This window comes from Canis lupus, chromosome 9, assembly GCF_003254725.2.
Source record: "Canis lupus dingo isolate Sandy chromosome 9, ASM325472v2, whole genome shotgun sequence".
Classification (NCBI taxonomy): domain Eukaryota; kingdom Metazoa; phylum Chordata; class Mammalia; order Carnivora; family Canidae; genus Canis; species Canis lupus.
Window position 1 is genome coordinate 12,689,491 of NC_064251.1, and position 27,552 is coordinate 12,717,042.

The 27,552-nt window shown below is 41.8% G+C and overlaps 1 protein-coding gene and 1 long non-coding RNA gene across 4 annotated transcripts in view; both read left to right on the forward strand.

The window, feature by feature from the left end:
- PRKCA (protein kinase C alpha) overlaps window positions 1-27,552 on the forward strand; it is a 395,118-nt gene that overhangs the window by 143,586 nt on the left and 223,980 nt on the right. For all 3 annotated transcript variants that reach the window (XM_049114584.1, XM_025436489.2, XM_049114585.1), the window contains one exon: window positions 10,104-10,186. In XM_049114584.1, the coding sequence (XP_048970541.1) occupies window positions 10,104-10,186 (83 nt within the window). The remainder of the gene's footprint in view (window positions 1-10,103; window positions 10,187-27,552) is intronic.
- LOC125755803 (uncharacterized) lies at window positions 25,001-26,670 on the forward strand. Its single transcript, XR_007413146.1, has 2 exons — window positions 25,001-25,499; window positions 26,202-26,670. It is a non-coding gene; the product is annotated as an uncharacterized LOC125755803 (long non-coding RNA).

Below are 27,552 nucleotides of genomic sequence, written 5' to 3' on the forward strand. Positions count from 1 at the left end.
GATCTTATTTATTCATGAGACAGAGAGAGGCAGAGACACAGGCAGAGGGAGAAGCAGGCTCCATGCAGGGAGCCTGATGCAGAACTCGATCTTGGAACCCCAGGATCACGCCCTGGGCCAAAGGCAGGATTTTTTTTTTTTTTTTTAATGTTACGGTTTCTATTTTATATCAACAATTGGGGTTTTATTTTTTTATGTTTTGATTTATTTAAAAGAGAGCATAAGCAGTGGGGAGGAGCAGAGGGAGAAGGAGAAATAGACTGCCTGCTAAGCAGGGAATCTGACGTGGGGCTCTGTCCCAGGACCCTGGGATCATGACCTGAGTTGAAGGTAGGCTCTTAAACCAACTGAGCCACCCAGGCGCCCAAAAAATTTAGGTTTTTAAAAACCACTTTTTTTTTTTTTTTAAATCACCCATAATCTTTGTGGGCCCTTACTTTTCCCAGTGGAAGTGGAAACAGAACACTGATTCCTTACTTGAACTGCTCATTGCTGCTTTGGATTTGAAGGTCCCTTCAGTCACCATTGGTGACAGAGGTGAATTTCATGGGCACAGGTATGCTGTCCTAGAGAGCTGTCAGTGAAAAGTGACTTGAACGCCTTCCTACTTGTTGATATCACTTAATTGAAGTCTGAAGTTTATTTACTATGAATCCTTTTCCTGGACACTTCAGACTTTTTCTTCATAACTTGGGCTCCTATTTGGGAAGTGGGGTGTTGTGGTTTTCTTGACAACACATAGCTCTGATTAAAACTTTCATTCATTGAATCCTTTCGAGAGACTGCCTTCTCTTCTATATTTTTTTTAGGATTTTATTTTAGAGATCTAAGGAGCACGACCAGGGGGAGGGGTAAAGGGAGAGGGCCAAGCAGATCCCATGCTGAGAGTGGAGCCTGATCTGGGGCTTAATCCCACAACCCTGAGATGATCTGAGCTGAAATCAAGAGCCGGATACTTAACCTACTAAACCACCTAGGCACCCCTACATATTAGTTTTCTGAAGCTGTTCTAACCACAAACTAGGTGGCTTAACCCAAGTATTTCTCCATTTTGGAGGTTAGAAATCTGAGATTAAGGTTCTCAGCACTATTGGTTTCTTCTGAAGGCAGTGAGGGAGAATGACTCTCCCCATGTCTGGTGGTTTGCTGGCAATCATTGGAATTCCTTGGCTTGTGGAAGTATCAGCCCAATTTCTGCCTTCATCTTCACATGGCATTCATGTGTGTCTGAATTTCCCCTTTCTATAAGGACACCAGTCTTACTAGATTAGGGCCTGCCCTGTGCCAGTATGACTTCATGCTAATGAATTCCATCTGCAAGAACCCTGTTTCTAAATAATTTCACATTCTGAGATTCTGGAGATTAGAACTTCAACATACGAATTTAGGGCTGGGATGGGGGGAGGGGGTAACAGTTCAACCCATTACAGGATGAGTAATGCCTGAAATGATAAGATGACATTTTTATTTGGCAATTCTGCATAGGAGGGAAGAGTAGAAATAATGTATTACACCGAGGGTGCTTCAGAGACTACCTAGAAAGACAACTTTTAGAGGATCCTAAAGTCTGTCTTATGAAAGAACTGAGACTATTCTTGACATACTAAGTGTAAAAGTAACTTATTTTTGAAGTCTCTGCTCTGGTTTTTTTCTAATCAGCTCTTTGTCAATATTATCATGATAATTTCTCAGTGGCCTTTGATTAATGGCTGGGGTGGTAGGGGAGAAGAGCTCAACCACTGGGGTAAAAACCCATCTTATTCTCCTAGCCTTTTATGATGGACATATCCAAACACCTGCAAACATAGTGAGAATAGACCATATATACCTGTCTCACAGCTTCTATAATTGTTGACTTGTACCAGTTTTGTTTCATCTTTTTTCTTCTTGCTGGAGTCTGTTGGAACAAGTTGGAGACATCGTTCGTGTATTTCCACTTGTCTAAATTTAGGATAATAGATGTTATACTTTTGCTATATTAAAATTGAGAAAGGCAAAACTATTCAGTGATAAATATTACAAAATATATACCCTGGCTTTTACATTATAATGAATTAAAGGAGGGAAAAAAAGTGGAAGATAAAAGGGATGGATAGGTAGAGGAATAAAGAAAGGATATGAGATACCAACTCCTTTGTACATCTTTCTTTTAACTAGACCCTGAGCTTCCCTGTGAGCAGAAATGGTCTTGGCTACCCCTACGCCTTCATGTATTGCCAGAGTATAGGTGTATAGTAGGTGCCCAATAAATATTTGCTGAATAACTGAATGAAAAACGGATGAGTGATAATTTCCCAAAAGGCTTGCCCAGAAAGATACATAGACATGCTCAGAAAAACACATTTAGAGATGGAAGAGAGACTCCATTTCATTGCCTCTTGTAGTCTCCAGAATAGTTCTTCCAATAGTGTCACAATGTAGCTTTTTTACAACCTTAGTAAAAAAAAAAAAAAAACAAAAAACCAGATGTATCCCAGTTGAGCACCCACCCCAGGATGGATGAAATTAATTTATAAATTAGAAGCTTCCTCTATGCCGTAGGAGTCCATTCTTCATCTGGGCTGTGTTCTTACCATCTTCTCTTTTCTCAGAATTCTGGAGCTGAAGTTTCTTTTGCCTGCCATTCTGGGAAAGGTTTGGGGGTACTGTTAAACAAGTGGCATGCATTTTGCTGAGACTAGTTTTGGGGTCCCTAAAATTCAGACTGATGGTCTTAGACACGAGTTACCTCTGAGCAGAGGAAGCAGGTCATGCTGTCCTGGAATTAATGAGGTTTTAGGCTGGAAGAGGGAGGGAAGGAAGGCCTCCTTCTAGAGCCCAGCTCACCTTCTTAACTCCTTGCAAGTCTCGTAGACCCCAGTTTGGGTCCTTTAAGACTGAAAAAAATAAAAGACCTGAATATATTAGAGTGAACCCTAATATAAACTGTGGATTTGGGGAGATAATGATGTGTCAGTGAGGTTCATCAGTTGTAACAAATGTACCTCTCCGTGGGGATGTTGAAAGTAGAGGAATCTATATATGTGTGGGGACAGGGAGTCTACAGGGAATCTCTTTATTTTCCCCCTCAATTTTCTGTGAACCTAACTGCTTAAAAAGTCTTCGAAAAAATACTGCTGAGAGAAGTCTGGTATTACAGGCTTGATAAAGTCTTGGGTAGAATGGATGTAATTTATCAAAAAGGAAACCCGAAGTGCATGTTGGGTGGCCAGTGTTCAGATAGAGAGTCCTATTGCCAAGTTATGAAGGTTTTCTATGCCCTTATGAACTTAAAAAGGAAGTTGGGTTCTTTCGATTTCAAAATCACAAAAACATGGCAGGTCTGGGCTTAAAAAATCAAGCCTTAGGATTTTCCTTAAAACACGTTAGCCTGAGTTTTGTCATATATTTTTAAGGGATTTTTTTTGTTGTTGTTCTATAAAACATTTGGGCCTTTATACTAGATTGACTTAAGGAATTAAGACTGTGTTACTGATGTATATTGATGGTATCAGAAAAGTATATCCTGTTTCAGTTCTAGGTTGAAGAATATGAGAAAAAGTAAAAGGGAGGCTCTGTATCAAGGACCTGTTGACCTATGTCATTGTGGTGCTGTCATTATCAGTCTCCTAAGTGTGTGGCTTTTGGGCCATAAGGGGCCAAATGTCATTCTCAAATCTAATCTTTACTCCTTGGCTCTAGAAGAATCGTTTATACCAGTGATGGCCCAACTGTTCTTGAAATTCATTTTCCCTCAACTTCCTCCAGTCCCCTAAGTCAGGACTCTGTCCTCTCACTTCCCAGCTGCCACTTCCATTTCACCATCAGCCGCCGATGTGGGTGTTCCCAAGACTCTTCCCTACAACCTAGAGTTCATCCACCATTTTCTCTTCAGATCTCAGCTATGCAGATACCTCAGAATTTGGTCTGCATGCCCCCAGCTGCCTTTGGACCTCTAATCCTGAAGTTCTGCTTGCTTGCCTGACACCTCTATTTGAGTGACCCAGCAGCATAGGGTGCTCACTTTGCCCAGGCTGTGAATTTTGGGGTTCCAGTTCATTCTTACCTCTTGGCCTCCTTCATTTCCCACAACCTGCCAATTCACCCTTTGTCATTTTACATCTCTTTTGGCTGCAAGTACAGAAAATCCCATGTACATGGGCACACACCATAAAAGCATGTGTGCTATGATCTTACATATGCAGGTATACTAAATTACACGGTATACATTGGAGATATAGGTATATAGGGAGTATTTGAAAGGGTCCTTGATGGCTCACGTATCTGAAAAGTCTAGAGGGGAGTGCTGTGCCAACACCAAGATCTGGTTTCTTTTTCTCCTTAGTGTTACATGCTGTGTCCCCTTAATGTTCTACTCTGAGCTGCAAGATGGCAACCCTGTTTGCCCAGTTGATCTGACCAGTAACCAGGAGACGCCTTTCGTATTCAGTCTTTCTGCTTTCTCTAAAAATGTATCACAACTCCAACCAGGAAGGAATGTGCGCGCGCGCGCACACACACACACACACACACACAGTGCCATCAATAGGACTTGGTGACCTTAGAGAAGAACAGGTTAAAGATGATTCTCCTGGGGGAGGGATGGAGAGGGATGAGGTGCCTGACCAGAAAGGGGAATGCTGGAGGTTTTGAGAGTTTATCAGGAGCATGTGCACTAATTCTTAAAGGCAGAATCTGTGCTGCCTAAAGAATGTCATCCCTTCTGGTAATATGTGATAAAGCACATTTACTTGATTTGTTTTCATACAACTTGAACATGTATCCCACAAGAAGACTGTTTTCATTGTTACAAATTTGAAACCAATAATTTTCTTTGAGCATGCAAATATAACATAAGCTCAAATTTTCATCACTTTCCCTACAAAGCTGAAAGTGGTTCACTTGCCTTAGAGATTTTCATTTCATTGTATTCTGATGTGACGCTACCTTTCATTAATCCCTTCCAGCTAAGCAAAATTTAATTAAAACCACCTCACATGATGGCAACCATTCATGTATTTAAAAAAAGGAACTTGAGGAAACTCAGCTAGCTACCAGTCTTCTGTTCTAAACAAAATTGGACGATTACCTGTAGTAGGTTTTTATTTCTTGATTTGGAGATTTGTTACATAATGCGTACCCTCTCCCATTCATTTTGGGTAGCAGGGAGTTTTTATGCATATGTTCCATTTTATGAGACTCTGACCTGAATTTTGAAATCAGGTGGGTGATTCACAGAGGGTGAAAAGGAAAAGAAATGATTTCTTGAAGAGAAACAGAAAGTGATATAGATTTTTTTCTCTTCAATGCACATAGCAATCCATGTCATGTGTACATAGGGGTAGTCCCATTTTACACATAGATTGAGCATGAGTGTCACAAGGATTTGGTTAAAAAAAAAAAAAAGCCTGAGCCTTCAGTCTGACAGTCCTGGTCTCCATCAGCATTACTGACAATCACCACTGGTGAGTGAGATGGGAGGGTTGGTGGGACACGTCTCTGGTCTCCAGCAGTCATGGGAGTACTCTGCTCTGAATTTCCCCCATGTCCCCACTCTATTCGGTCACTGACTTTATTAAAAAATTTTATGCAATTGAAGCAAATAACTCTTTCTTGGTTTCATAACTAAGCTGTGAACAAAAATAACTACAGAAAATTCACATATGCAGGACTGCAAGCCTCTCTCATTTCTAATTTCATAAATATCATTTCAGGTTGATGAATAAATTGTGGTAAAATATACATACCCTAAAACTTACCGTTTTGATCATCTCAAGTATATAATTGAGTGGCATGTGCGTTGACAGTGCCTTGTGAAACCATCACCACCATCGATCTCCAGAACTCGTTTGTTCCAAATAGGACTCTACCCTTTTAGCGCTAACTCCCCACTCTTCTTCCCCAGCCCTGTTCTACCTTCTGTTTCTGGGTTTGACTACTCTGGGCACCTTGTATAAGTGGAATCATACAGTAATCTCTCCTTTTGTGTTGGCTTCTTTCTCTTAGCATAATGTTCTCAGAGTTCATCCATGTTGTAGCATGTGTCAGAATCTTTACCTTTTAAGGCTGAACAATCTGTATGGATATATTGCATTCTGTTTATTCATCTGTTGATGGACATTTAAGTTGTGTCCAACTTTGTTGATGCTGCTGCTGTGAACATGGATGTGCAAATATCCGAGACCCAGAAGTGGAATCGTTGGAACATAGGGTAGTTCTGTGTTTGCCTTTTGTACTGTCTTACATTGTCCCTAGAGATGGACAAGCGGTTCCGATTTCTCCTCATCTTCCCCATCACATGTTTTGTTTTAATAGCCTTCCTAGTGGGCATGAGGTGGTGACTAATCACCTTCAATTAGAATTTTCCCTCCTGTCAGAGCTCTTGCTGCGCCTACTTGATTTATGTGTGATCCATGTTGGGAGCATTTGTAAGGAGCAGTTTGCATTGACCAGCAGGTAGCTGTAGCTGATTCCTATATATGTAGCATCAATTCACCACAAGGTTTTTTGTTTTTTTAGTAAAGCTCTTTGTTTAAATGAAATAATGATAAATATCTCTGGGTTTGCCACTTGCCAGAGATCACTCTGGAGAACATTCTCTGGTATCAAGAGCCCCAAGTCATCCATCTGCGTGATGACATTTGGCGCAGAAACCAAGCTCTCTACAGTTCCTCCAGGGGTGTCTAATGAGCCAAGACCATTAGAGTTAAATCAATTCTGATCAAATTCATGGGGGTACAGTGTCAGAAGGGAATGTTTCTCTCTCACTGAGTGTTTGGCTTTCAGATTGTTCTTGGTTGGGTTTTGTTCACTTTAATGAGCACAAGTGAAAACCACTGTTAACATCAACATGGCAGCATCAGCACCCACCTCTATATTTTGGAAGTCATTGTGCATTCTTGAGCCAACAGGGGTAACTGTTATTCTGTCTTGGAAATCTACTTCTGACAGATGGTGAACACTCTTCCTTAATTTCCATTTAGCTTTACTTCCGTAAGTAAGATTAGCATGTGATATGGATCAGTTGATGAAGCACCCTCAATTTTAAAGCCAGATAATGTTAAGAATCACTATTTGGCCAAACCTGTGGTCTTTATTTATTTATTTTTGTCCTCCCACGTCATTTGCTTCGTGTGATTCTGCATTTCATGTGTCATCCATCACTGTTGGGTAGCATAAGCATATCACACAGAGGATAAGAGGAAAGCGATTTTGTGCTTAGAAAATAATTGAATGAAGATTTACTTTGTGACTTTAAGCTGCAGGACAGCTTCATATTTTAAAACCTATCATTTGGTTATATAAGCAGACATGCCCCAAAGTCTTGGGGAATGGGGCTTCATCTCAGTTTTATTGGCCAGCCTGTGCTTGCTTAAGCAAAGGCTTGTTTAAGCACCAATGGTCCAGCTCCAGGATAGGTCATGGAACAGAAAGAGTCTGCCCTGATGTGTGTGGCTCCACTTCCTGCCTGCCAAGGTCAGACAAGTATGTTTGAAACGCATACTGTGTGACACAACTGCCTTACCCTCAACTCTTTACCCAGCTCCCCTGGCTCTATATAGCATGATGAGATGAAGACTTTTAGAATTCCGAATAAAAATAAAAACCGTTCCTAATTTTTAGCCTGGGGAAACTGTGCTGTCCATCTCCAGGTAAACCCAACACATTCTCTTCTATTATTATAGAGCCAATCTGTTCCTCGTTCTTCAGCTACCCTAGCAAGACTTTCTCAAATGTTGGCAATATATTGTCTTACAAAATATGCATTACCCGATTTCGTTCGGAACTTGAAACCAAAGGTCAAGGCCCACCATCCGTCGTTTTGGAATCTCTGGTCGTTGCACAGCTTTCTGGGATGGCCTCTCCCTAACAAATGCTGTATGCAGCCAGAGCCTGCCAATGCAGGGCTCCTCTTCCCTGCCCATGGGGTGGGGACAGAGATGGGATAGGAGGAGGGGAGGATAACTGGGCTTTCTCTTGCCTTCCCATAGTCACCTAGACATGGGCATGTTCTTTCTCTGAAGTTCATCCATTCTGAATCTTGAATCTTTGAACGGGCTTTACAGGGTCTTTATCCTCCATATAGCTCACATGGATGAGCAGCTCTAACAGGACTCTTTTTTCCACCTCCTGTTGGGTGAATCTAATCATTTCTAGATGTGACTTTCATGTAAGGCAGGAGGGAGCGGGAGGTAGCTAAGGTAGGCCAGGAGGAAGTAATTTTGGGGGTAGGTGGGACTTTTTTTTTTTTTTTTTAAACTGCTTCTGCAAATTATATACTGTATAGAGAGGGCCTGGAGCTTCTTGGGATAAAACTGGATATGAGATTTTTTTGAGGCATATGTTAGAAATACTTGTGGGTAGAGATTTATAAGTGCCTTTACAGGTAAATGGGAATAGAAAGGATGGATAGAAAAAACCATCCAAATGGATTTGATAAATACAGGTTTTCTTAAGTGTTCACCTGAATGCAGAGGTGGTTTAAAAGGAATAAAAAAAAAAAGGCAACAAAACCCCAGTATGTTGAACGATTAAAGAGGGAATCTGAATGCTCATTTTCCCTTCAAAACACCATATCCATAATAAACTATGATGAGGAAATAATGCTCCTGTGACCCTTTTCCTTTCGTAATTTATCTTTCTAATTCTAGTGAGTGAGCAATGACTTTGTGCCTGGGGAGAGTGAGCAGATGAGATTAATTTGTGCCATCACAGCTCTGCTTTATTATCCATCCTGGAGAGGGTTGCAGTGGAGATGCTTTTAGCAGAAACATCGTGAAAAAGCTGCTCTGAGGGCTTGGAGGAGCTAAGTGCTGCCCTTTGCAGTGTCTTGGCACTGCTGAGGCAGTTGGGAGCTAGCTCTCTATGGCTTCACTGTCCTCTCCTGCCCTCCTGGTGGTCAGGTACAATGGCTGGGGCAGGCAGCCAAGGAGAACCCTTTACTTGGGCATCTCTGCTTCCAGAAGGATGCTCTTCAAAACCTCTTCAGTTGTCCCTTCCTATGGATGGTTCTCTCCAATATCTGACTCTGCTTGCTCATACCAGACACACATTTTTTTTTAAAGAAGTATTTTTCTAGTGACATCGTATTATGACCATCTTAAAAGGAAACTTTTAAAACAACCATCCTTTATCCATTACCCTGACAGGGCATACCCACATCTTCACCCTCTGGTTATTTTATAGATCTAAAACACACATATATGTGTACACACACACATATTTACATGTGATATATTTATTTTAAGTGTAATTCCTTTCACATACTCCTTTTCTTGTCACCCATGTATAAAATCTTGGCATTGCTTCATATCTTTTCTGCTCCTGTCAGTGGCTTAGGACACAGTGGAAGGAAGGGGGAAAATGATATTTTCTGTTTGGTAAACTATAGATATTGATGCGTGTTACATAGCATTGTGAGGACTCAGATATTGTATATGAAAGGGACTCATCAAAATGATACATAATAGGATGCTCAGAAGTATCCGGTCTGTTGGCAAGTCTAGTCCATTCTGAAATTTCTCTGGCATTTATTATTTCCGTTTCTTAGCAGACCAAATAATGATGGGCAATTACTTTCATTCGCAGACTAGACAAGAGGCTTCTAATTGGACCTCATGGTCCAAATCTGGTCCATTAAAGTCTTCCTGTTGCTACCATTTGGCCTTCTAAAGCACTGTTTTTGTGCATGTTACCCCGGTCAAATCTTTCAGTCGCTGCCAGTGCTTATGAGAAACCTCTTGAATGTCTTCATGGCCACTCAAAGCCCTCTGCTTACATTCTCAGCATGAAGCTTCATACTTGCTCTTTAAATTTAGATTGATGCTTTATATCTTGGGAAACTATCTTATGAACTCTGGCCCTATTTCTCTCTCCCTCAACTTTAAAGAATAAACTAGTGTTTAGGTCTCCTTGGGCCCTGTCAGACATGGCATTTTATGGTTCTATTATCTGTACGTCCAAATAATACCAAGCTGAGTCTTGAATAAAATGCCTTCTGATTGCTGTTTGATATTCTGTCTATAGTGAAATTAAACTGACTTCTCATAGGACACAGTCTTGTTTTGGACAACAAAGCTTGTGTGTTAAATTACTAATTTCAGTTTTCTTTTTCTCTCCACCAGTTTGCTGTTTTGTGGTTCACAAGAGGTGCCATGAATTTGTCACTTTTTCTTGCCCGGGTGCGGATAAGGGACCCGACACTGATGTAAGTAGTCTGGAAGCTGTTATTTGATTTAATGGAGATTTGTGACTTCACCTTTTTTTAATGCCTGTAAAACTGTTGTTTTGGCACATACCCTTACTGGGAAGACTTGTCAATGAGTCCTGTACAACTTTGACTTGTACTAATGAACAGATCTATAGTCCTTTTGAGCCATGGCAAGAAGACTTCAGGGTCAGAGGAGAATTTGTTAGCTTGTACTCTTCCACTCTGGGCAACCACATGGACTAAATCCACCAACTTTATAGTGAGAGCTTTCACAAACACAGTGTGGTTCTTTTCTGAAAATGTTGACAAATTTCACAACAAAAGTAAATCACCCTTTACCGTTCACCCTAACAGTTGGTTGACTAATAGGACTGTCCTTGCTTTTGGCCAACGTAACATGCCTCTTTCTACTTTGCTTTATGAGATCCTTTTCATTATGTATTATAAATGCTGCTGTTGATTTAAATAATTTAGCATCTGTTCCACTGAACAACTGATCTCTGAAGCTGCCCATGTGTGAACACGTAATTTTATTTGTGCCCTAATTCCGTCTGTCTCTAGTGAGCGTCTCTTGCATCTCTTGTTTACTGAAAAATGGGATCAGCAAAGGAGAGTGGGAGTCAGGAGGCCTGGGAAATCCCAATATCTAAAATATATTGAGTGGAAAATTGGGCTGTTATATGGAAAATACTTTAACAGGAAAAAAGAAATTTGCAGGGGAGGCCTGAGGAGGAGACACTTCTATTCTGAATTGCTTTTGCTGGATCACTTCAGTCACAAATACTTAAATTATGTGCTCCAAGTGTGATTCCTACCTTTGACTCTTGTTCCCATCAGGAAACACAGATTTCAAAGTGGCTTTCTCAGAGCAGGCAGGGCTGAATTCTTCCCTTTTCTGAAGAGGGCATACTCATGGTGAGCTCTTAGGGGTTCATATTTATGTTGTTTTATAGCACATGTAACAAAGGAACTTACTGTTGCACCCTGAGCACCTGGGAACATGCTGTGTTTTGGTTAAGAAGCTGGAGGAAGCCGTAGAGCAGAAGCCTTGGGCTCAGAGCCACCAATGGCCTGCAAAGGCTCAAAATGTGGGAGCTTCAGAGATAATCCTGTTTTCTGTCTTCACAGACCAGAAGGTCCACGTCCATGAACGACCCACCTATATACAAAAAAGTAGTGTGCTCCACCTGACCCTTGTACATTCCCCTTCTTTCAGGAATATTGTTTCCACATTTTTGGCATCCTAGAGGTAAAAATAGGTGTAGATAAAGAGTACCAGCTTTCCTGAAAGTTGGCCTCAAGCATCACATGGTGTTTCTTTGGCCACCTTGGTCATTATTCTGAATCCATCCTTCTGTTCTCCCATTTTAGCTCCAGCAGGAATGGGGTGTGATAGGGGATTGGCAGGCCATAGGGGTGTAGTTATTGCCTGACTTCTTTCCCTCCTTCCACTTCTTCATTCTTTTGCTTAAGTACTATATGTATTTTTTTTTTTTAAAGATTTGTATGAAAGAGCACGAGCTCACACAGGGAAATGGGGGTAGAGGCAGAGAGAGGAGGAGAGAATCTCAAGCACACTCCCCACTGAGTATGGAGCCCAGTGTGGAACTCAGTCTTATGATGCTGAGATCATGACCTGAGCCAAAATTACTAGTTGGATGCTTAACTGAGCCATCCAGGTGCCCCAAATACTTGTTATTAAGTACAAAGTATGGGGAAAGATAGGCATGGTAGATATCACTAATTAAAATAGGGTAAACGTTCTCTGAATGTGTTTACGTAAGAGACCTCCTCTAGGTGATCAGAGGCTTTCCCAAAGAAATGGCATTTAAACCAAGCTTCCGGAACAAGATAGGCAAGCACAAGGGAAATTTGCATGTGTATGTATGTGCTAGGGCATATGGAGCCCCATGAAAAACCATTCCAGGCCAAGGGAAAAGCAAGTGAGAAAGCCCTGATGTGGGAAGTTTAGTGTGTGAGAGAAGAAGAGCAAGCTGGTAATCAGATGTGTAGTTAAGGATTTTGAACACAATCTTAGGAGCAGTAAGGATCCAGAAAGAAGCTTTAAATTGGGAACAATGTGTTGATCCTTTTGGTACGGTAACAGGATTTCTCTGGTTTCCTTATGGGAAATGGACCAGGTTAGGGGGTGGGTGAAAATGGGGAAATACCAAAGGATGAAGAATCAGCATGGAGGGCAAGGTGGCAGAAGCTTGGGGGGAGGTAGGAGAAGTGTGGATGGGCAGCGTGAACTCATTCAAGATGCATTGAGGAGCTGAATCAGGAGCCCTCGGCCATTGGTGGGGGATCAGGGAGATGGAGATGTTGAGGAAAAACTCTCGGGCTTCAGGCCTAAACCTGTGAATGGATGGAGGCCATCAAGACCATGGAGGGAGAATGTATTGGGGAGTATAGGATGATAAGGCAGATTAAGGGTTTCACTTTGGACATGTGTAGTTTAAGTCGGGCATTGAGAAGACTGTTGTCTATGAATGCAGGTATGGAGGTTGAAAGTAGAGGGTATTCTAAAGATAAAGACTCCCCTCCTCTGGTTTTCGTTAGTTTTAAGCTTTGGGTGTGGATCATCTTGCCTAGAGAACGGGGTACATAGAATGAGAAAAAGAGATTAGGGTCCAGGAGAGAGCATTAGTGGATTGGATAAAAGAGGGAAGGCAAGACCAAGGAGAAGCAGGAAGAGAAGTAGGAGGAAGACGACCAGGTGGTGATGTTCTAGCAATTTCCTAGAAGGGCTGTAGGCTAGCTCTCTGCTTATGTCATGAATTCTATAAGCTTTTGATACTACACATAAAGAGTTAATATACATCCCAGTTTGTGCAGGACTGTCATGTTTACATGGGGAAGTTTTGGTTTATGCCTGCTACAGATTAGTTCATGCCTGTTAAATTCTTACCCTGTTTTGATGATCGCTATGTAGCCACCCTACTCCTAGAACCCCAAGCCAGGCAGGAAGCCTTAGTGATGGTCTGTTGGTAAGATACAATGGGATGCACACCTGTGAGCTGATGTGTTCATTCTGAGGTTTTCCCCCACTCCCTGTTGTGTTGACCTGCTATAGATGGTCTGTCTCACATCTTAATATCTGTGAAAGTGAAGATAAGAGAGGATTTTTTTTTTTAATATGAGAGGAAAAAAAGTACTTGAACAGTCTGTGCGTTCTCTTCCAAGAAGAAAATTTGCCATTTGGTTGTTGGCCTTAAGAGGCCTATGATTAGGGCTTTGTGTAGCCGGGGCATGAGAAGTGTGTGTCTGTGTGCAGGGCAATTTTATTTATTGTACAAGTCTGCAAGGTGCCCAGACTTAAACTGCACCAGAGAGGTAGTTGGAAAACCATGAAGGTGTCAGGACACAGAGCTGAGATGAGATGGTAGGATTTTATTTTATCTTTCTTGAATACATTTTAAAGTCCTAGAATTATAGAGCTGAAAGGAGTGGTGAAGACTTATCTAGGTTAACCTTATTTTTTAGATGAGGAGAACAAAGCATATAAAAGATGTAAATGATTGGGCGACACTGCAACATGTCTCTTGAGTGTCCAAGAGGTTTGTGGATGATTGGAGGCTGGGAAAGGAAAGAAGGAGGGTCTTCTGTGGTGGCCTGATTGTCCTGTCAGTGGAGAAGTTGCTACTATTACCATGATGTAATCCTTCAAAGTTCTGTTTAAGCATTTAGAAAAATGCTAACAGGCATGGGAAAGGCCAGTTAATGGAATGGAAGGATCAGGAAACACAAAATACGTAGTTTTTTTCCTCTTAAGTTGTATTTTTTTCCCCTGAAAATCTAAAAGTTTTTAGATTGAGATTTGTTTCATGTGTGGTGAACGCTTAAGATGCACACAGTTCACCTGCTGCTTAATGATGCCAGCTCCGCAGACCCCAGGGCATTCACACATGGGGACAGAGAAGAGGGACAGACCGTGTGAAGTGCACAGACACTGGACCTCGTCCTGAATCTTTAGGATGAAAGGACAAGTGCTGTGAAAAGTGTGAAATAGCACTGCCCCAATTACAAGGAGCCATATGGAAAGAGTTAAAAACTCTTTGGAACAGAGATCATCTTCAAGACTCAAGGAGCAGGCTAGCTGCAAGGATGCAGAAGTGTAGGGAAACTGAGGAGGTGAAGGGGTGTCTGGGTTCAACTGAAGGGTGGAAGGACCCCATCTCCCCCTACTGCACCCCCACCCCTGCCCCAGAATGGGTCAGGCCATTCTCAGCCCTCCTTCCCTACCCCCTCTGGATGCAGAGAGTTCTGTTGCCAGACACTCCCTCCCAATATGTCTGGAGATAAAAGCCAAGCATCTCCGAGACTTCAAGTGCAACCTCATGCACGCCAAGGACAGAGGAGGAAAACGTAAGACTTTGTGTTGGAAAGGCACTTTGAGCTGGTACAGGATTTGTGCTGCCAGGGGTGCGGCCTCAGAAGGCAGCCTGGTGCTCTGCCCAGCACCCCTGCCCCGCATCTAAGATTTTGTAAGACAACAAAGAAAACAAAATCGGCCCATGTTTAGAAATGGCTAACGTCCCTTCTGCTGCCCCAGCCCTGTCCCCACTAAGGCATGAACTGGGACACGGACAAGCCTTGCCTTTTGGGGTGGGGTGGGGGGTGCGAGTCTGCTCTTGGGAAGAACTGACTGTGCTCTGTTTCTTCAGCTGCCACTGATGCCGTGAGCTGATGTTTTTCTTCTTCCTTGCTCTGGCCGTGATGGGGTGAGGGGACCTGGGGGCCGGTCCCAGAGGGGCTGACTGCCTCAGACTCCTGCCCTTCACCTTTTAAAATTTCAGCTGCGTTGTCCTTCAGTCCAGAACTCCTGCCTGTTAGAACGGTCTCTGCTCAAATTACATCTGTTCGTGAAGCCCTCCCTGCAGGAGGGAAGCGGGCATCTTCAGGTCTTCCAGGATGTATGCATGTGTGTATTCATTCCCCACCCCCCTACTTTATGTGCCTTAAAGGGGAGAGAACTGAAAAGCAACCCTTTAAGACGTTCCTCCCAATCTCAGTGCTGCCCTGAAAGCCCTAAACAAACACCCACACCTTTTCAGTACGTACAGTCTTTACGGGATTTGCATACAACCACACGAATGTTAGACAACTCTTTCAACATGAGCTTTGGAATATTTGCTCCGTGCACTGCATCTGTGAGCATTTGAGGAAGAAGGGAAGGCGCTGACCTGTTCAAAGGCTTAACACCTGCCCCCCTGCCCCCACCCTAGGCAATTCCCTTCCCGTACTTTTGTGTTCCTTTTGTTTGTGTTGATTTGCCTCGCACCTTTTCACCAGTGCCCTTGCCTGTCTGGGGAGGAACTGGACCTGTATTAGTACCTGGTACTTCTGCTCTCTGAGCCATGCAATTAAACAGTATTCAGGAAATGTAAAAATAACTTCCTGGGTCATTAGTGTATCTCACCTGGGAGACAACCAGCATCCATGCAGACAGCATTACGAGTTAGCGAGTGCCTGCCAGAATGTTCAGAAGGGCATAAATGAAGAAATTAACTTGTTAAAAGGCCAGGGAAGCTTGCTTCTGATCTGAGTACATCGTCAGGTCTGCAAAGACCGTAAAACCGAGTCATTGGAGGAAGCTCAAGAGCACTGACTATAAATGCTTAGAGTGAACCTGGAAACAGTCACATCAGTGGCTGTATAAGCCAAAAGTGATACCTGGTTGTGGGGCTGGGACCTGGGGAAGGCTGTATGTCCAGGTTGCAAGATTATTTTCTCTTCATTACAGCAGACTTGAGAATCCTCTCGTTCTCGAGTTCTTTCCCGTGTCTTAGAAACCGAGCAAATGAAAAAAGGCTGCTGAGTTGTTTAAAATTCAACATTTCAGAGCTTCATTTGTAACAAAACTCAAAACATTTAAAATAAACGTAGAAATTTAATTAGCGAATCTTCTATTTTCTCAAAGCACGCTTTAATATGGAAATAAGACAATTTTGTGAGCAAACCCAGTTCTACCTGAAACACTTATCTATTCCTGAACTGACAAAGGGAGATTTGTGAAAGGTGCAGGTGCTTAAAAAGTTGCATTTAAAATTCAGCCAAGTGAGGTCAAAAGAGTTCTGCAGTGGGAATTGGGATTTCTGCCCTGCCAAGTCCCTGAAAATCCTTCTAGACCTCGGTTTTCTTATTTATTGATATGGAGATTGAACTTGATGGTATTTAAAGTTGTTTGCTTCCCTAAATGGCATTCCTTCCTTGAGTACTTACCGAGGGCTTCATGCTATGAAGATATGAAGGTAAAGAGCGTTCTTGCCCTCCTGGTACATCCCCCCCCCACACACACACAACCAAAAAGATGAGCCAAGCATGCAAATAATGATACTCTCAAATAATGAGATTGCATAGGCTAGCTGCTGTAAGTGAGGAAGAAATAAAATCCTGTTGAGTGTAAGGTGCAGGGAGAGAGTGACCACCTTATGGAAAATGGAAGGAAGGCCTCCTAGAGCTGTCTTAAGATTTTTAAGATTGATTTCTTTTCAAAATATTTCTTACAAACCAGTAGGACTGGTATTCTCCTGTTTCTCTTGCTAGCTTAAGGGAGTTCTGTCTCTTGCCAAATGCTGCTATCCAGTGGCACATAAACTCAGGTGACACATGTAAGCAAGAGGACCTGTAAAAGGAGCCCCTGCAAGGGAGAGACATGCCTGTCTTCTGTGTGGCCCGGTCCAATAGATACCATGTAGACCACGAAGGAAGCCTTTTGTGGGGTCCTGAAACCACCCCTTTTGGTCGCCCACAGGTACCATTCCTCACGTGCTGTGATGCCACAGGAAACCTTAAAACGGAGTTATTTCAGGGAAACAAACCCAACAAAAAAACTCCTGTGCTAATTCTGCTCTTCAGTGGGTGGATTATTTTATGTACCAGATTCACAGTAACAGAAGTATTTCCTCCAAAGGAAGGGACTCCTGCTACTTTTGCGCCAAATTAATTTAGCTAGGAATTAAAAATAGCCTCAAAGCCTTGCATCCGCAGTTCGGATGTACCGAAGGAGAGAGCTGCGTGGTGGCACCTCCATTGTCTTTAGCTCATGGGGGTGGGGGGGAATGGTGCCCCAGAGCGGGGCGGGGGGGGGGGGGGGCTTTTCAACTCAATACAATTTAAGTTTTAAATTTAAGTTTAAAGTTGCTGGGATTCAAACAACTTTGGAACTCCACTCTTGGAATGGCATGTAAGGCCAGTAGCACATTCTTCTCAAAATCTCCACTCTTGGCAAATTGTCAGCCTCTGAGAGTATTTGGGGGAAGTAGCTAAGTTCAGTGGAGCCAGATCTGAACCAAGGGGCAGTGATTTGTGTGAGTGGTACACGGTTTGGTCCAAAAGGTAAGTTGATAAGGTTAGAAGAGTATTTTCTTGGGAGAGTTATAAACTGTTTCTAGACATCCGTTTTGAAGGAGATTTTTGCATGTGAAGCTTATAGGAATCATCATGTAGTCCCTCAAGGGCACTTCCAGTTAATACCCATGTTGGTTTAGGAAAAAAGTCTTGCACTGCTGCATGATCCTGCCTACACAGCAAATTTTTCATGGAGACCTCCTGTGTCTCTTCCTTTTGAAAAACAAGAGTTCAGTGCAGAGCCTGGCACAGAATGGGTACTCGAAAGAGATTTGTTGAACTAGAGTGGAAGGTCATCTGATTATCTAATTTGACCATTAGTTGTACGTATCTGGGGTTGAATTATTTACTTTTATTTATACGTGGATTGTTAATCTCCCCAAGACCTATGGATGGGTATTTCATCAGCATTATTAGGGCTCCTTGAGAGGGATGGGAGAAACATACTTGATGGATGTTCCTACTTTTCACAAGCCATTTCAAATCATTGTCTAAAATAGTATTGCAGCTTTAGAAAATGGTGGACCTGGGCCATAGCTTTTGACTGGTTAGGATAAGAATTGGTACAATAGCTTCCTTATTACTTTTCTTGACCTGTGCAAGGGCTTAGTAATATCAGACAGTTCATGATTTACAAACAACCAGATTAACCTGTTCCTGAGAACCTTTGTTGGTGATGTCTAAGGGACCTACCACTAGAGCTGAAATCATTGGAAGCCTGGAGCTAGAAATTCTGCTGTATAAGTAGTGACATCTTCATGATATTACCTATAGTATACTTACTTAGTCTCTCTTACGTCTGGTGCTTTTTTTGTATTCACTAAATGCCACCATTAAATGCTCCTTGGGTATTTATTATTGCCAGGTACTGTGAGGTACAAAGGTTGAAATACAGTCCTTGTCTTCAAATAGCTTATTCTTAGTTGGAAGTCATGCACACGAATAAGCATTATTCAGATAATTATTTTAGTGGCTAGCATACATAAATATACTAGGCATCTATTAATTCTATTATATAAATGTGAAAGTCGAGGCTGAAGGTTGACTAAATGACTTGCTGTAAATAGTTTTTTTTTTTTTTTTTTTAAATTTTATTTATTTATGATAGTCACAGAGAGAGAGAGAGAGGCGCAGAGACAGGCAGAGGGAGAAGCAGGCTCCATGCACCGGGAGCCCGATGTGGGATTCGATCCTGGGTCTCCAGGATCGCGCCCTGGGCCAAAGGCAGGCGCCAAACCGCTGCGCCACCCAGGGATCCCTGCTGTAAATAGTTGATTAAGCTTTGGACCAAGCCTCTGCTTCCAACCCTGTTCTCTTTCCTCAATATCAAAGTGGGTCGATCAGCAAAGCCACTTAAGGGGCAGGTTTTATGCCAATGAAAATTCTCTATTTTCATGACTAGAATCTGGAGTCAGGGTGACTGAGAAATTTTAAAATGGTAAGAGAAATTTGAAATAAGTTCCACAGATATTAATAAAAAGCATTCACAAGTGAGGCTGACAAAGTGAACTAGTGAAGGAAGAGCATGTAGGGCTGATGATGGGACCCTGTGAGAGCCTAGAGTGGTTTGCAGACTTAGTTTGGGTTTTCCTCAAGAAGGTGGAAGGTAGTACTTTTCAGAACTGTAGGTTTCTGGAAAGATTTGTTTTAAGTGGCTTTACCCTAAGCTGAAAGCCAGCCCAGAGAGCTTTTTGGCTCATGCCTGAGGCTTGTTCCTGGATTTTAGTGAGTCACTCCCTTTTACAAGCTGAAGTACGAGTCCCATTCAATTAGCTGGTACCTTCCTCACCTTGGCTGTTTTCTGCTTAATAAATTTCCAGCAGGAGACTCTGTAGACAAAAAGAGAAAGAACATTTCTTTGGGGCTAGGAGAGGGAGCTTTGTAGAGGATTTTCTAGCTAGCATTATCACTGTGCCATCCATTTATTTACAATGAGACCAAGGGCCAAAAACGAAATTAGATGAGCCTACTTAACTAGGAATTCAAAGTATATAAAAGTATATGCCTTTGATAGTGGCTAAGACTGATGAATCAAGTGAGGCAGTACCCCTCTCTGACAGCTGTTTCTATTACGTTTTACCAGGAGCCATGAGCAAACAGTTATGGTGGCTGGTACCAACAAGAGGTGAGATGGACAGTGGGAAGGTCCATTTTAATCATTCTTCATCCAACGTTTCTATTTTTATAATCTGATTCCTGAAACACATTAAGTTTTACCAAGGGGAAAAAGCTAGGTTCCAAGAAGAATATATTTCATTCCCCAGGTAATTTTCCTTGATGTGGAAAGAATGCTCAGGTTTTTGTTGAGGATGTCACACTCAAGATATACAACACCATCCTTGTTTTCTGTACTGTTGCCTGTTCTCCCTGCATCTCCTCCACTACCCAAGCCAGTGCTTATTCCTGTCCTCCTAATCTATGTTGGAATAACACCAGATGATCATCTGTGCAGTCTCCCAAGCCGGAACCCTCAGAATCATTTGGCTTGCCTCCATCTCCTCTGTCTCCCACATCCAAGCGGTCTCCTGGTTCTGCGGGCTCTGCTTCTGACTCTCCTCTCCATGTTCGTAGCTGCCATCTCCACAAAGGCCCCCTTTGTGTTCTATGAGTTGGTCTTATTGGCTCTGGACTATCTTTCCTCTAGTTCATCCTTTGTGTTGTCACCAGTGGTAACCTAGTCATTATATTTATGTTTATATAAATACATACACACATGAAACACCGTCAACAATTTCCAAAGATCTCTGCAGGGTCACACAAGATGACTCTACTGGCTTTTAGCTTGGGCTCTTGGCCAGGATTGCTTTGGTTCTCCATGTTGGCCTTTTCAGGAGGGTAGCACAGGCTTCTTACATGGTGCTGATAGTTTTTGAAGAGGGCAAGCCTAAATGTACACACGCTTAAGCTTCTGCCGGCACCATGTTTCCTGATGTCCCACTCGGCCAAGGCAAGTCACGTGGTGAAGCCCAGAGTCATTGTGAAAGTAGGCTAGTCGGGATTCTCCAGAAAAACAGAACTAATAGGCTGTGCATCTGTTTATCACACAAATAGACTTCTAAGAAATTGGCTCATGAAATTGGCAAGTTTCAAGATCCACAGGGCAGGTCAGCAAGCTAGAGACCCAGGAGAGCAAATATGTATTTCCAGTACAGAGGCCAGCAGGCTCAAGATGCAGGAAGGGCCAGTGTTTTGTTTGAGGTTCATAGGTGGCGGGGAGAAAACCCTGTGCTAGTTCATAGCCCTTGGATAGGAAGAACTCTTGCTTTAGAGGGTGGGAGGCTGTTAGTGTTTTCGTTCTGTTTAGGCTTTCGTTAGAGAAAGCAATCTACTTGACTCATCCACCAATTTAAATGTTAATGTTATCCAAAAGCTCCCTCACAGAAACACCATTATTTGACCAAATATCTGGATACCCTGTAGCCCAATCAGGTTAACACACAGACTTAAGCATCATAGGGGGCATACACAGTGTGGATCCTGGGAAGGGTGGATCACTCTAGTCATTGATGTAACAATTTACCACAGGAAGACTTATTTTGATCCTATTACACTATTTTATTTCCCCTAAATCTTACTCATCCCTGTATCACCAATACTTATGATTTCTGACTCCTGGTAGGTGATCATTAATATTTGTTGAATGAAGAAGAAATGAAGTCCCTGATCCCCTCAAAAAAATAAAAATAATTTCCTTGGTTTGCATAAAATATCCATAAAATATTCCAGAAGATTGTCTCAGAATTAATACCAGCCATTTCTGGTATTGTTACCACCATCAATTTTAAGTTATTGTCTTTAGAAAGTGAACTTAAAAAAATATATATAGAGGGGCGGGGGGGGACTCTAACAAAATTATGCAAGATGTCTATTGAACTGTGCTCTCTGCGTGACCAGACTTTTTTTTTTACTTGACTATTTTTTTCTGTTAAAAGGTTAATGGGAAAGACAACCTATTAGAAGGAAATCCTTGTATTTTGAATTTATATTCATTAAAGTCATTGCTAACTGTACAGTTAATCTGGAAAAGGTTTATAACTGCAGTTGAAGAAGGAAAGTGACATAGCCAAGAACGCTGCTACCTTAGGTGGCAGTAATCAGATTTCTTTCCATTTTGACCACTGCTTTTCTAGGTGCACATCCATTATATGCCTAACTGTGCCAGGATGGATAATTTATACACAACTCAGAGGTTGCTCTTCATGCTTATGAGAAATTTATATTGGTAGGAAGCTGCTGAATGAAAGACTATTTTGAACTACACAGATTATAAACTTCTATAGGTGGGTTTTTTTATGTCATAAAACATACTTAGGTACCTTTCAGAAGGCAATTTGCATGTTTGCTTTCTACAATTGTGAGTTCCTAGCCTATCTCTCCCCATCTCTTTCGAGGCTGGAAGCCTTGTAGAGTTAACATGGAGTATAAATGTTTAAAACATGAGGATTTCATACTTGAAAATGATATTCTCTGTGGAGGAGGGTGATTTTAGGTTTCTAGATACTAAGCTGTATCATGACTCATTTGTTCTTAAACAGGTCGTTCTCCTGTTACTAAAATTAATCACAAAAGACCAGGGAAGCTTGAAAAAGAAGAGATCACACAGCAGGTTCTTAAAATTAGAAAGGCAGGTCTGCTCTCTTTGCATTTGCTACATTTGAATGATGCACTAAGATTAAGGTAATTCATTTTAATTATGCTTTTTCATTACGAATTGGTGATTTAGAGTAACGTAATGTACAGAACAAGAATGGGGGGAAATGGTAAGTTGAAAACTTAAAAATGAATCACATACGTAAGTGAAACAGACCTCCTCTACCAGTACATGCACCTGCTGTCAGTTTGGGAGCTGTGTGCTTAAATTAAATGCTCTTCTCACCTAGTGAACTTCTGTTCTTCTGGGAGCCAAACTGGAAGAGTCCAGAAAACAGCCTCCTGGTTGGCTACTCATTTCTGTTCTTGTGTCCTGCGGTTTATCCTCTACATGCAGCTAGAATGAGATTCTGCATATATCAGGCAAATCCGATTGTTTGGTTGCTCTGTCTAAAATCTTTAGTAGCTGCCTCTGACCGTTAGAATAAAACATAAACTGCTTGCCTTGGTCACCAAGGCTTATGGTGATTGTGATCTTGCTCCTGTTTATCTCCCTGACTGGACCATGCCAGGCTCATTTGAGCCTTGGGTCTTCTGCTCTGGTGGGTTCTTCCGCAGTGAGGCTCATTCACACTGTTCAGGTCTTCTCAGATGACCCCTCCTTGGAGAGGCCTCTTCAGATCACACCCTCCCCTCACTTTCTAGTAGTCTGTCCAGCTTCGTATATTTCATGGCCCTTGTCAGCACTTGAAACCATACCATTTACTTGGTTACTTCTATCTCTCCCACCAGCATGAAACACCATGAGTGCAGGTATGCTGTCTTCTGCTTCTATTCAACTTAAAACAGTGCCTGGCACATTAAGTGCTGAGCATTTGTTGGCTGGCCACATGCCTATTACTCTTACAAAGGAGAAGACAAATCTTAGAGTTTGGTTTCCTTCCAACAATATAACTAAAAGGAAACATCCTAAGAATCAGTGAAGATTTTTTTTCCTCTTCTGCGATTATAATGCCATGCCATTTAGTATCATAAACTGGGCCATGTCAATTAAACCTAAGGCCTACCATGTGATTGAATGTGTTTTCCTAGAAAACACGGGTTTTTCATAATTCTGATGTTAATATGTGGTCTATAAAATTCAACATAAAATGTATCTGATCAATGCTGCTTAGAGTTATCTGATTAACCACCAGATTCTGAATGTGAGCCATTCTGGATAAGTGGAATAAGTGTTGAATTTCACACCTTGAGAATAATTGATATCTAATAGGATCTTCCCATGGAAAGTTATGGCCTGGCTGCACATGGACTTGGGAGCAGCGTCCTCATTCTTAGATTTCTCTCTGCAGTCATCAGTTTCTCCTAACGTTCTTGAATAGTAGGGAGTTAAATAAGTTGTGATACATTGGTGTGATAGCATATGTGCAGCCATTAAGAATGATGAGTATAAAGGTATGGAAAAGTGCTTCTATGTTACTGGGTGCCAGGGGCTTACTATAAAGGCAGTACTATGATTAGAACTCAGAATTTGTGTGTTGGGGCAGGACCTAGAAGGGAGCCTAGGAAATTGAAATCATTTGATGCCTGATTTTTAAGATAATTGGACTTGGAGAGGTGCTTTCAAGATTTCACCTTGTTTAGAATAATGCTGTTTTGAGAAGTCACTGTATGATTCTTTTGGAATATGACAAAGTGCCGTGGTCTCCTGGAACATTACCCAAATGGAACACCCCCACATATCTGAGAGTTCTTTGTTCAACTGTGTAATAAGGAAGCAGTTTGCTGTAGGTGTCTAGCCGGCTTCATGCTCGGTGTATCAGTTTAGGTTTGCATTCAAACGGGAGGACTAGAAAACATGACCAAACAGTGACTGGACCTGAGTAATAAGAGCCGTCATTCTCCCCCTGTAACAAAATGTGTGGATCCTGGGAATCCAGGGCTCATGTGGCATCTTCATGGTTCCATGAAGGATCCAGCCTCATTCTACCTTTCAGTTCGGCCATCTTCTGGTACAGATTTCGTTCTCCCTTTGCTTCCCTCATTATAGGGGGGCTGCTGTGTTACCATCCCATCCAAGTTCCGAGCAGGAAAGGAATGAAGTCAGAGCTTGGGTGCCTGTTGAGTCTACTCCTTTTTAATGAACTACCCCAGAAACTCAATCCAGCAATTTCCATATTGGCCAGAACTGTGTTGCATAACCACTCCTACTTAGAACAGAGTTTGGAGGTGGTCTATTTTATTTAGGTGTGGAGCCCAGTGCAGGTCTTGAACTCATGACTCTGAGATCAAGATGAGCTGAAATCAGGAGTCAGATGCTTAACTGACTTGAGCTACCCAGGCACTCCATAACTCCATTCCCAGGCACCCTTGGAGTTTGTTTTTGTTTTAAGCTGGGTATATTTCTACCTAGACTGAAATCAAGGTAGTTCAGTAATAAAGAAGAGAATTAATATTAGGCAACTAACTTGGAATTCTATATTAAGGTTGGATCACCGCCTTTTAGACATAAATGCCTTCACATGTTATGCCTGTGTCCTTTTCTTTTGCTATGACTTCATCTCAGTACAGGAATGATTCTGTTACTCACATGTCTTGAGTTTTCAGATACAATCAAACTGTTTCTTGATCTATAGATAGAAAAGGGAGACAAGAATGAAATCTTGTGATGAGTTTTGATAAAGCCTCTTCTTTTTCTTTAGACACTTTTAGTTCCTTGGTGAAGGGGCTTTTGTAAAAAGCATTTTATTTTTCATATTGAAATAATTTGAACTTCAATAATTATTCAATTACCATATTCTTATTACATAGTGGTTCCTGATAGTAAGGGTTGATTGGACCAAAACAGTATATCAGTAACTCATTTTTTATTAAGGCAGCTGTGATCTCTGCAGCAGCAGCAGCAGCAGCAGCAGCAGCAGCAGCAGAGCATCCCACAAGCTGAAAGAAGCAACACTTCTCCATGGGAGCATCATCATCTGGAATCCAAAGTGTCGTGTAAGATACAGATTTTAAGGAGGTATTGAGAGAATCTGGTACGATCACTATAGGATAGAGACCCAGAACATTAGTTAGGTGTGTGCAGCTTGAAGAAAAGAAGTTGTAGGAATTGGTAAGAGTTACCTTCTATCCTAGGAAGAAAGGTAAATTTAATTTTGGAACACCAGGGGTTGACCGAGACCCAATGACTAAGCATTTTATGAAGGCAGAGTGTAGCATAAATTCCAAAAGAACTTCTAAAGAGTAGATGTTTCTAATAACAGAAAAGGGACTCCAGAACAGGGAGCTCCAGGAAGTATGACAAGGGATGCTGGTCCTGCTTTACCCAGAAGGAACACAGATGGCTCTGCTACACTTCAAGTGAGAGGTGAGGCTCAAAGGATGCAGTTTTCTCTCTGGAATGCCTTTCTCCCCTGCCACCTGACCAGTTTCTTTTTTTCTTTTTCTTTTTTTTTTTAATTGAGGTTTTAATTGACATAGAACATTATTAATTTGGGGTGTATACTGTGATGATTTGATGTTTGTAAATGTTACAAAGGGTCACCACAATAAGTCTAGTTAATATCTGTCATCATACATACTGAAAAAAAATTTTTTTTCTTGTAATGAGGACTTTAAGGCCTACTCTCTTGGTACAAAAAAACAAGACCTACTCTCAGCAACTTTCAAATATATAGTACAATATTAACCAATCACCACACTATATACGACATCCCCTATTTTAGAGGTGGAAATTTGTACCTTTTGGCCTCTTTTACCCGTTTGTTCACCACCCCCCAACGAATTACCAGTCTGTTCTCTGTATCTATGAGTTCATTTTTTCCCTTAACCTTCCACATACAAGTGAGATCATATAGTATTTGTTTTATTTCACTTAGCCTGATGCTTTCTAGGTCATTCTGTGTTGTTGCAAATGGCAAAGTTCCATTTTTATGGCTGAATAATATTCCATTTTATGTGCCACCTTTACCCCGTCATCCACTGATAGATGGTTTGTTTCTGTATCTTGGCTCTTATAAATAACACTGCAGTGAAAATGTTTTTTTTTTTTTTTTTTTTTTTTTTCCAGTTAGTGCCTTTATCTTCAGATGAATACTGCAAATGGAATTGCTGGATTATATGCTTGTGGACCTTTTAATTTTTTGAGGAATCTTCATAAGGTTTCCACAGTGGCTGTACCAACTTAAAGTACGACAAGGAGTACACGAGGGTTCCCTTTTCCCCCACACCTTTGCCAGCAGTTATTTCTTGTCTTTTTGATAATAGCTAGCCTGACAAGTATGAAGTGCTATCTCATTGTGTTTTGTTTTTTTAAGATTTATTTTAGAGCAAGTGGGGATGAGAGGTGGGGAGGGTCAGAGCAAGAATCTTGAGGCAGGGATCCCTGGGTGGCGCAGCGGTTTAGCGCCTGCCTTTGGCCCAGGGCACGATCCTGGAGACCCGGGATTGAATCCCACGTCGGGCTCCCGGAGCATGGAGCCTGCTTCTCCCTCTGCCTGTGTCTCTGCCTCTCTCTCTCTCTCTCTCTCTCTCTCTCTTACTGTGTGACTATCATAAATAAATAAAAATTAAAAAAAAAATCTTGAGGCAGACTCCCACTGAGCATGGAGCCTGATGCGGGGCTCCATCTCATGACCCTGAGATCATAACCCGAGCCAAAATCAAGAGTCAGATGTTTAACTGACTGAGCCACCCAGGTGCCCCTCTCATTGTGGTTTTGATTTTCATTTCCCTGATAAATTAATGATGTTGAATATCTTTTCATATGCTTATTGGCCATGTGTATGTCATCTTTGGGAAAATGTCTATTTCATACCTTCCCGTTAAAAAATTTCTTACTATTGAGTTGTAAGAGTTCTTTCTTATATTCTTATATTGTGAATATTAACCCCTTATCAGATCCTACCTGACCAACTCTTAGTCTTCCTTCCGTCCCTATATACACCTTTCCACTCCATTCTCTGTTCTCTCCTACTACTTCAGTTGGCCCTCTTTAGTTCTTTTTTTTTTTTTTTTTTAGGTTTATTTATTTTAGAAGAAAGCATGAGCAGGGGAAGGGGCAGAGTCAGAGGGAGAAAGAGACTCTCAAGCAGACTCCCCACTGAACACGGAGCCCAATGTAGGGCTCCATCTCACAACCCTGAGATTAAGACATGAACTGAAATCCAGAGTCAGATTGAGCCACCCAGGTGCTTTCTGTGGGTGTCTCTCAGAAGACATTTCTAACACCATGCTTTCTCCATCTCTGCCCATACACAGTAACCCGTGAAAGGCAAAGCAAAGCCTTTGTCTCTTCTCTGTCCTCTCTGCTTATCCAGAATCTGGTGTGTAGCTGGCTCTGAATACATAGGTACTTACTGACTTAGCAGGTAAATGGATAGAGGTTGTGAGACCTTGCTTGAGTTAACCTTGATATGTTA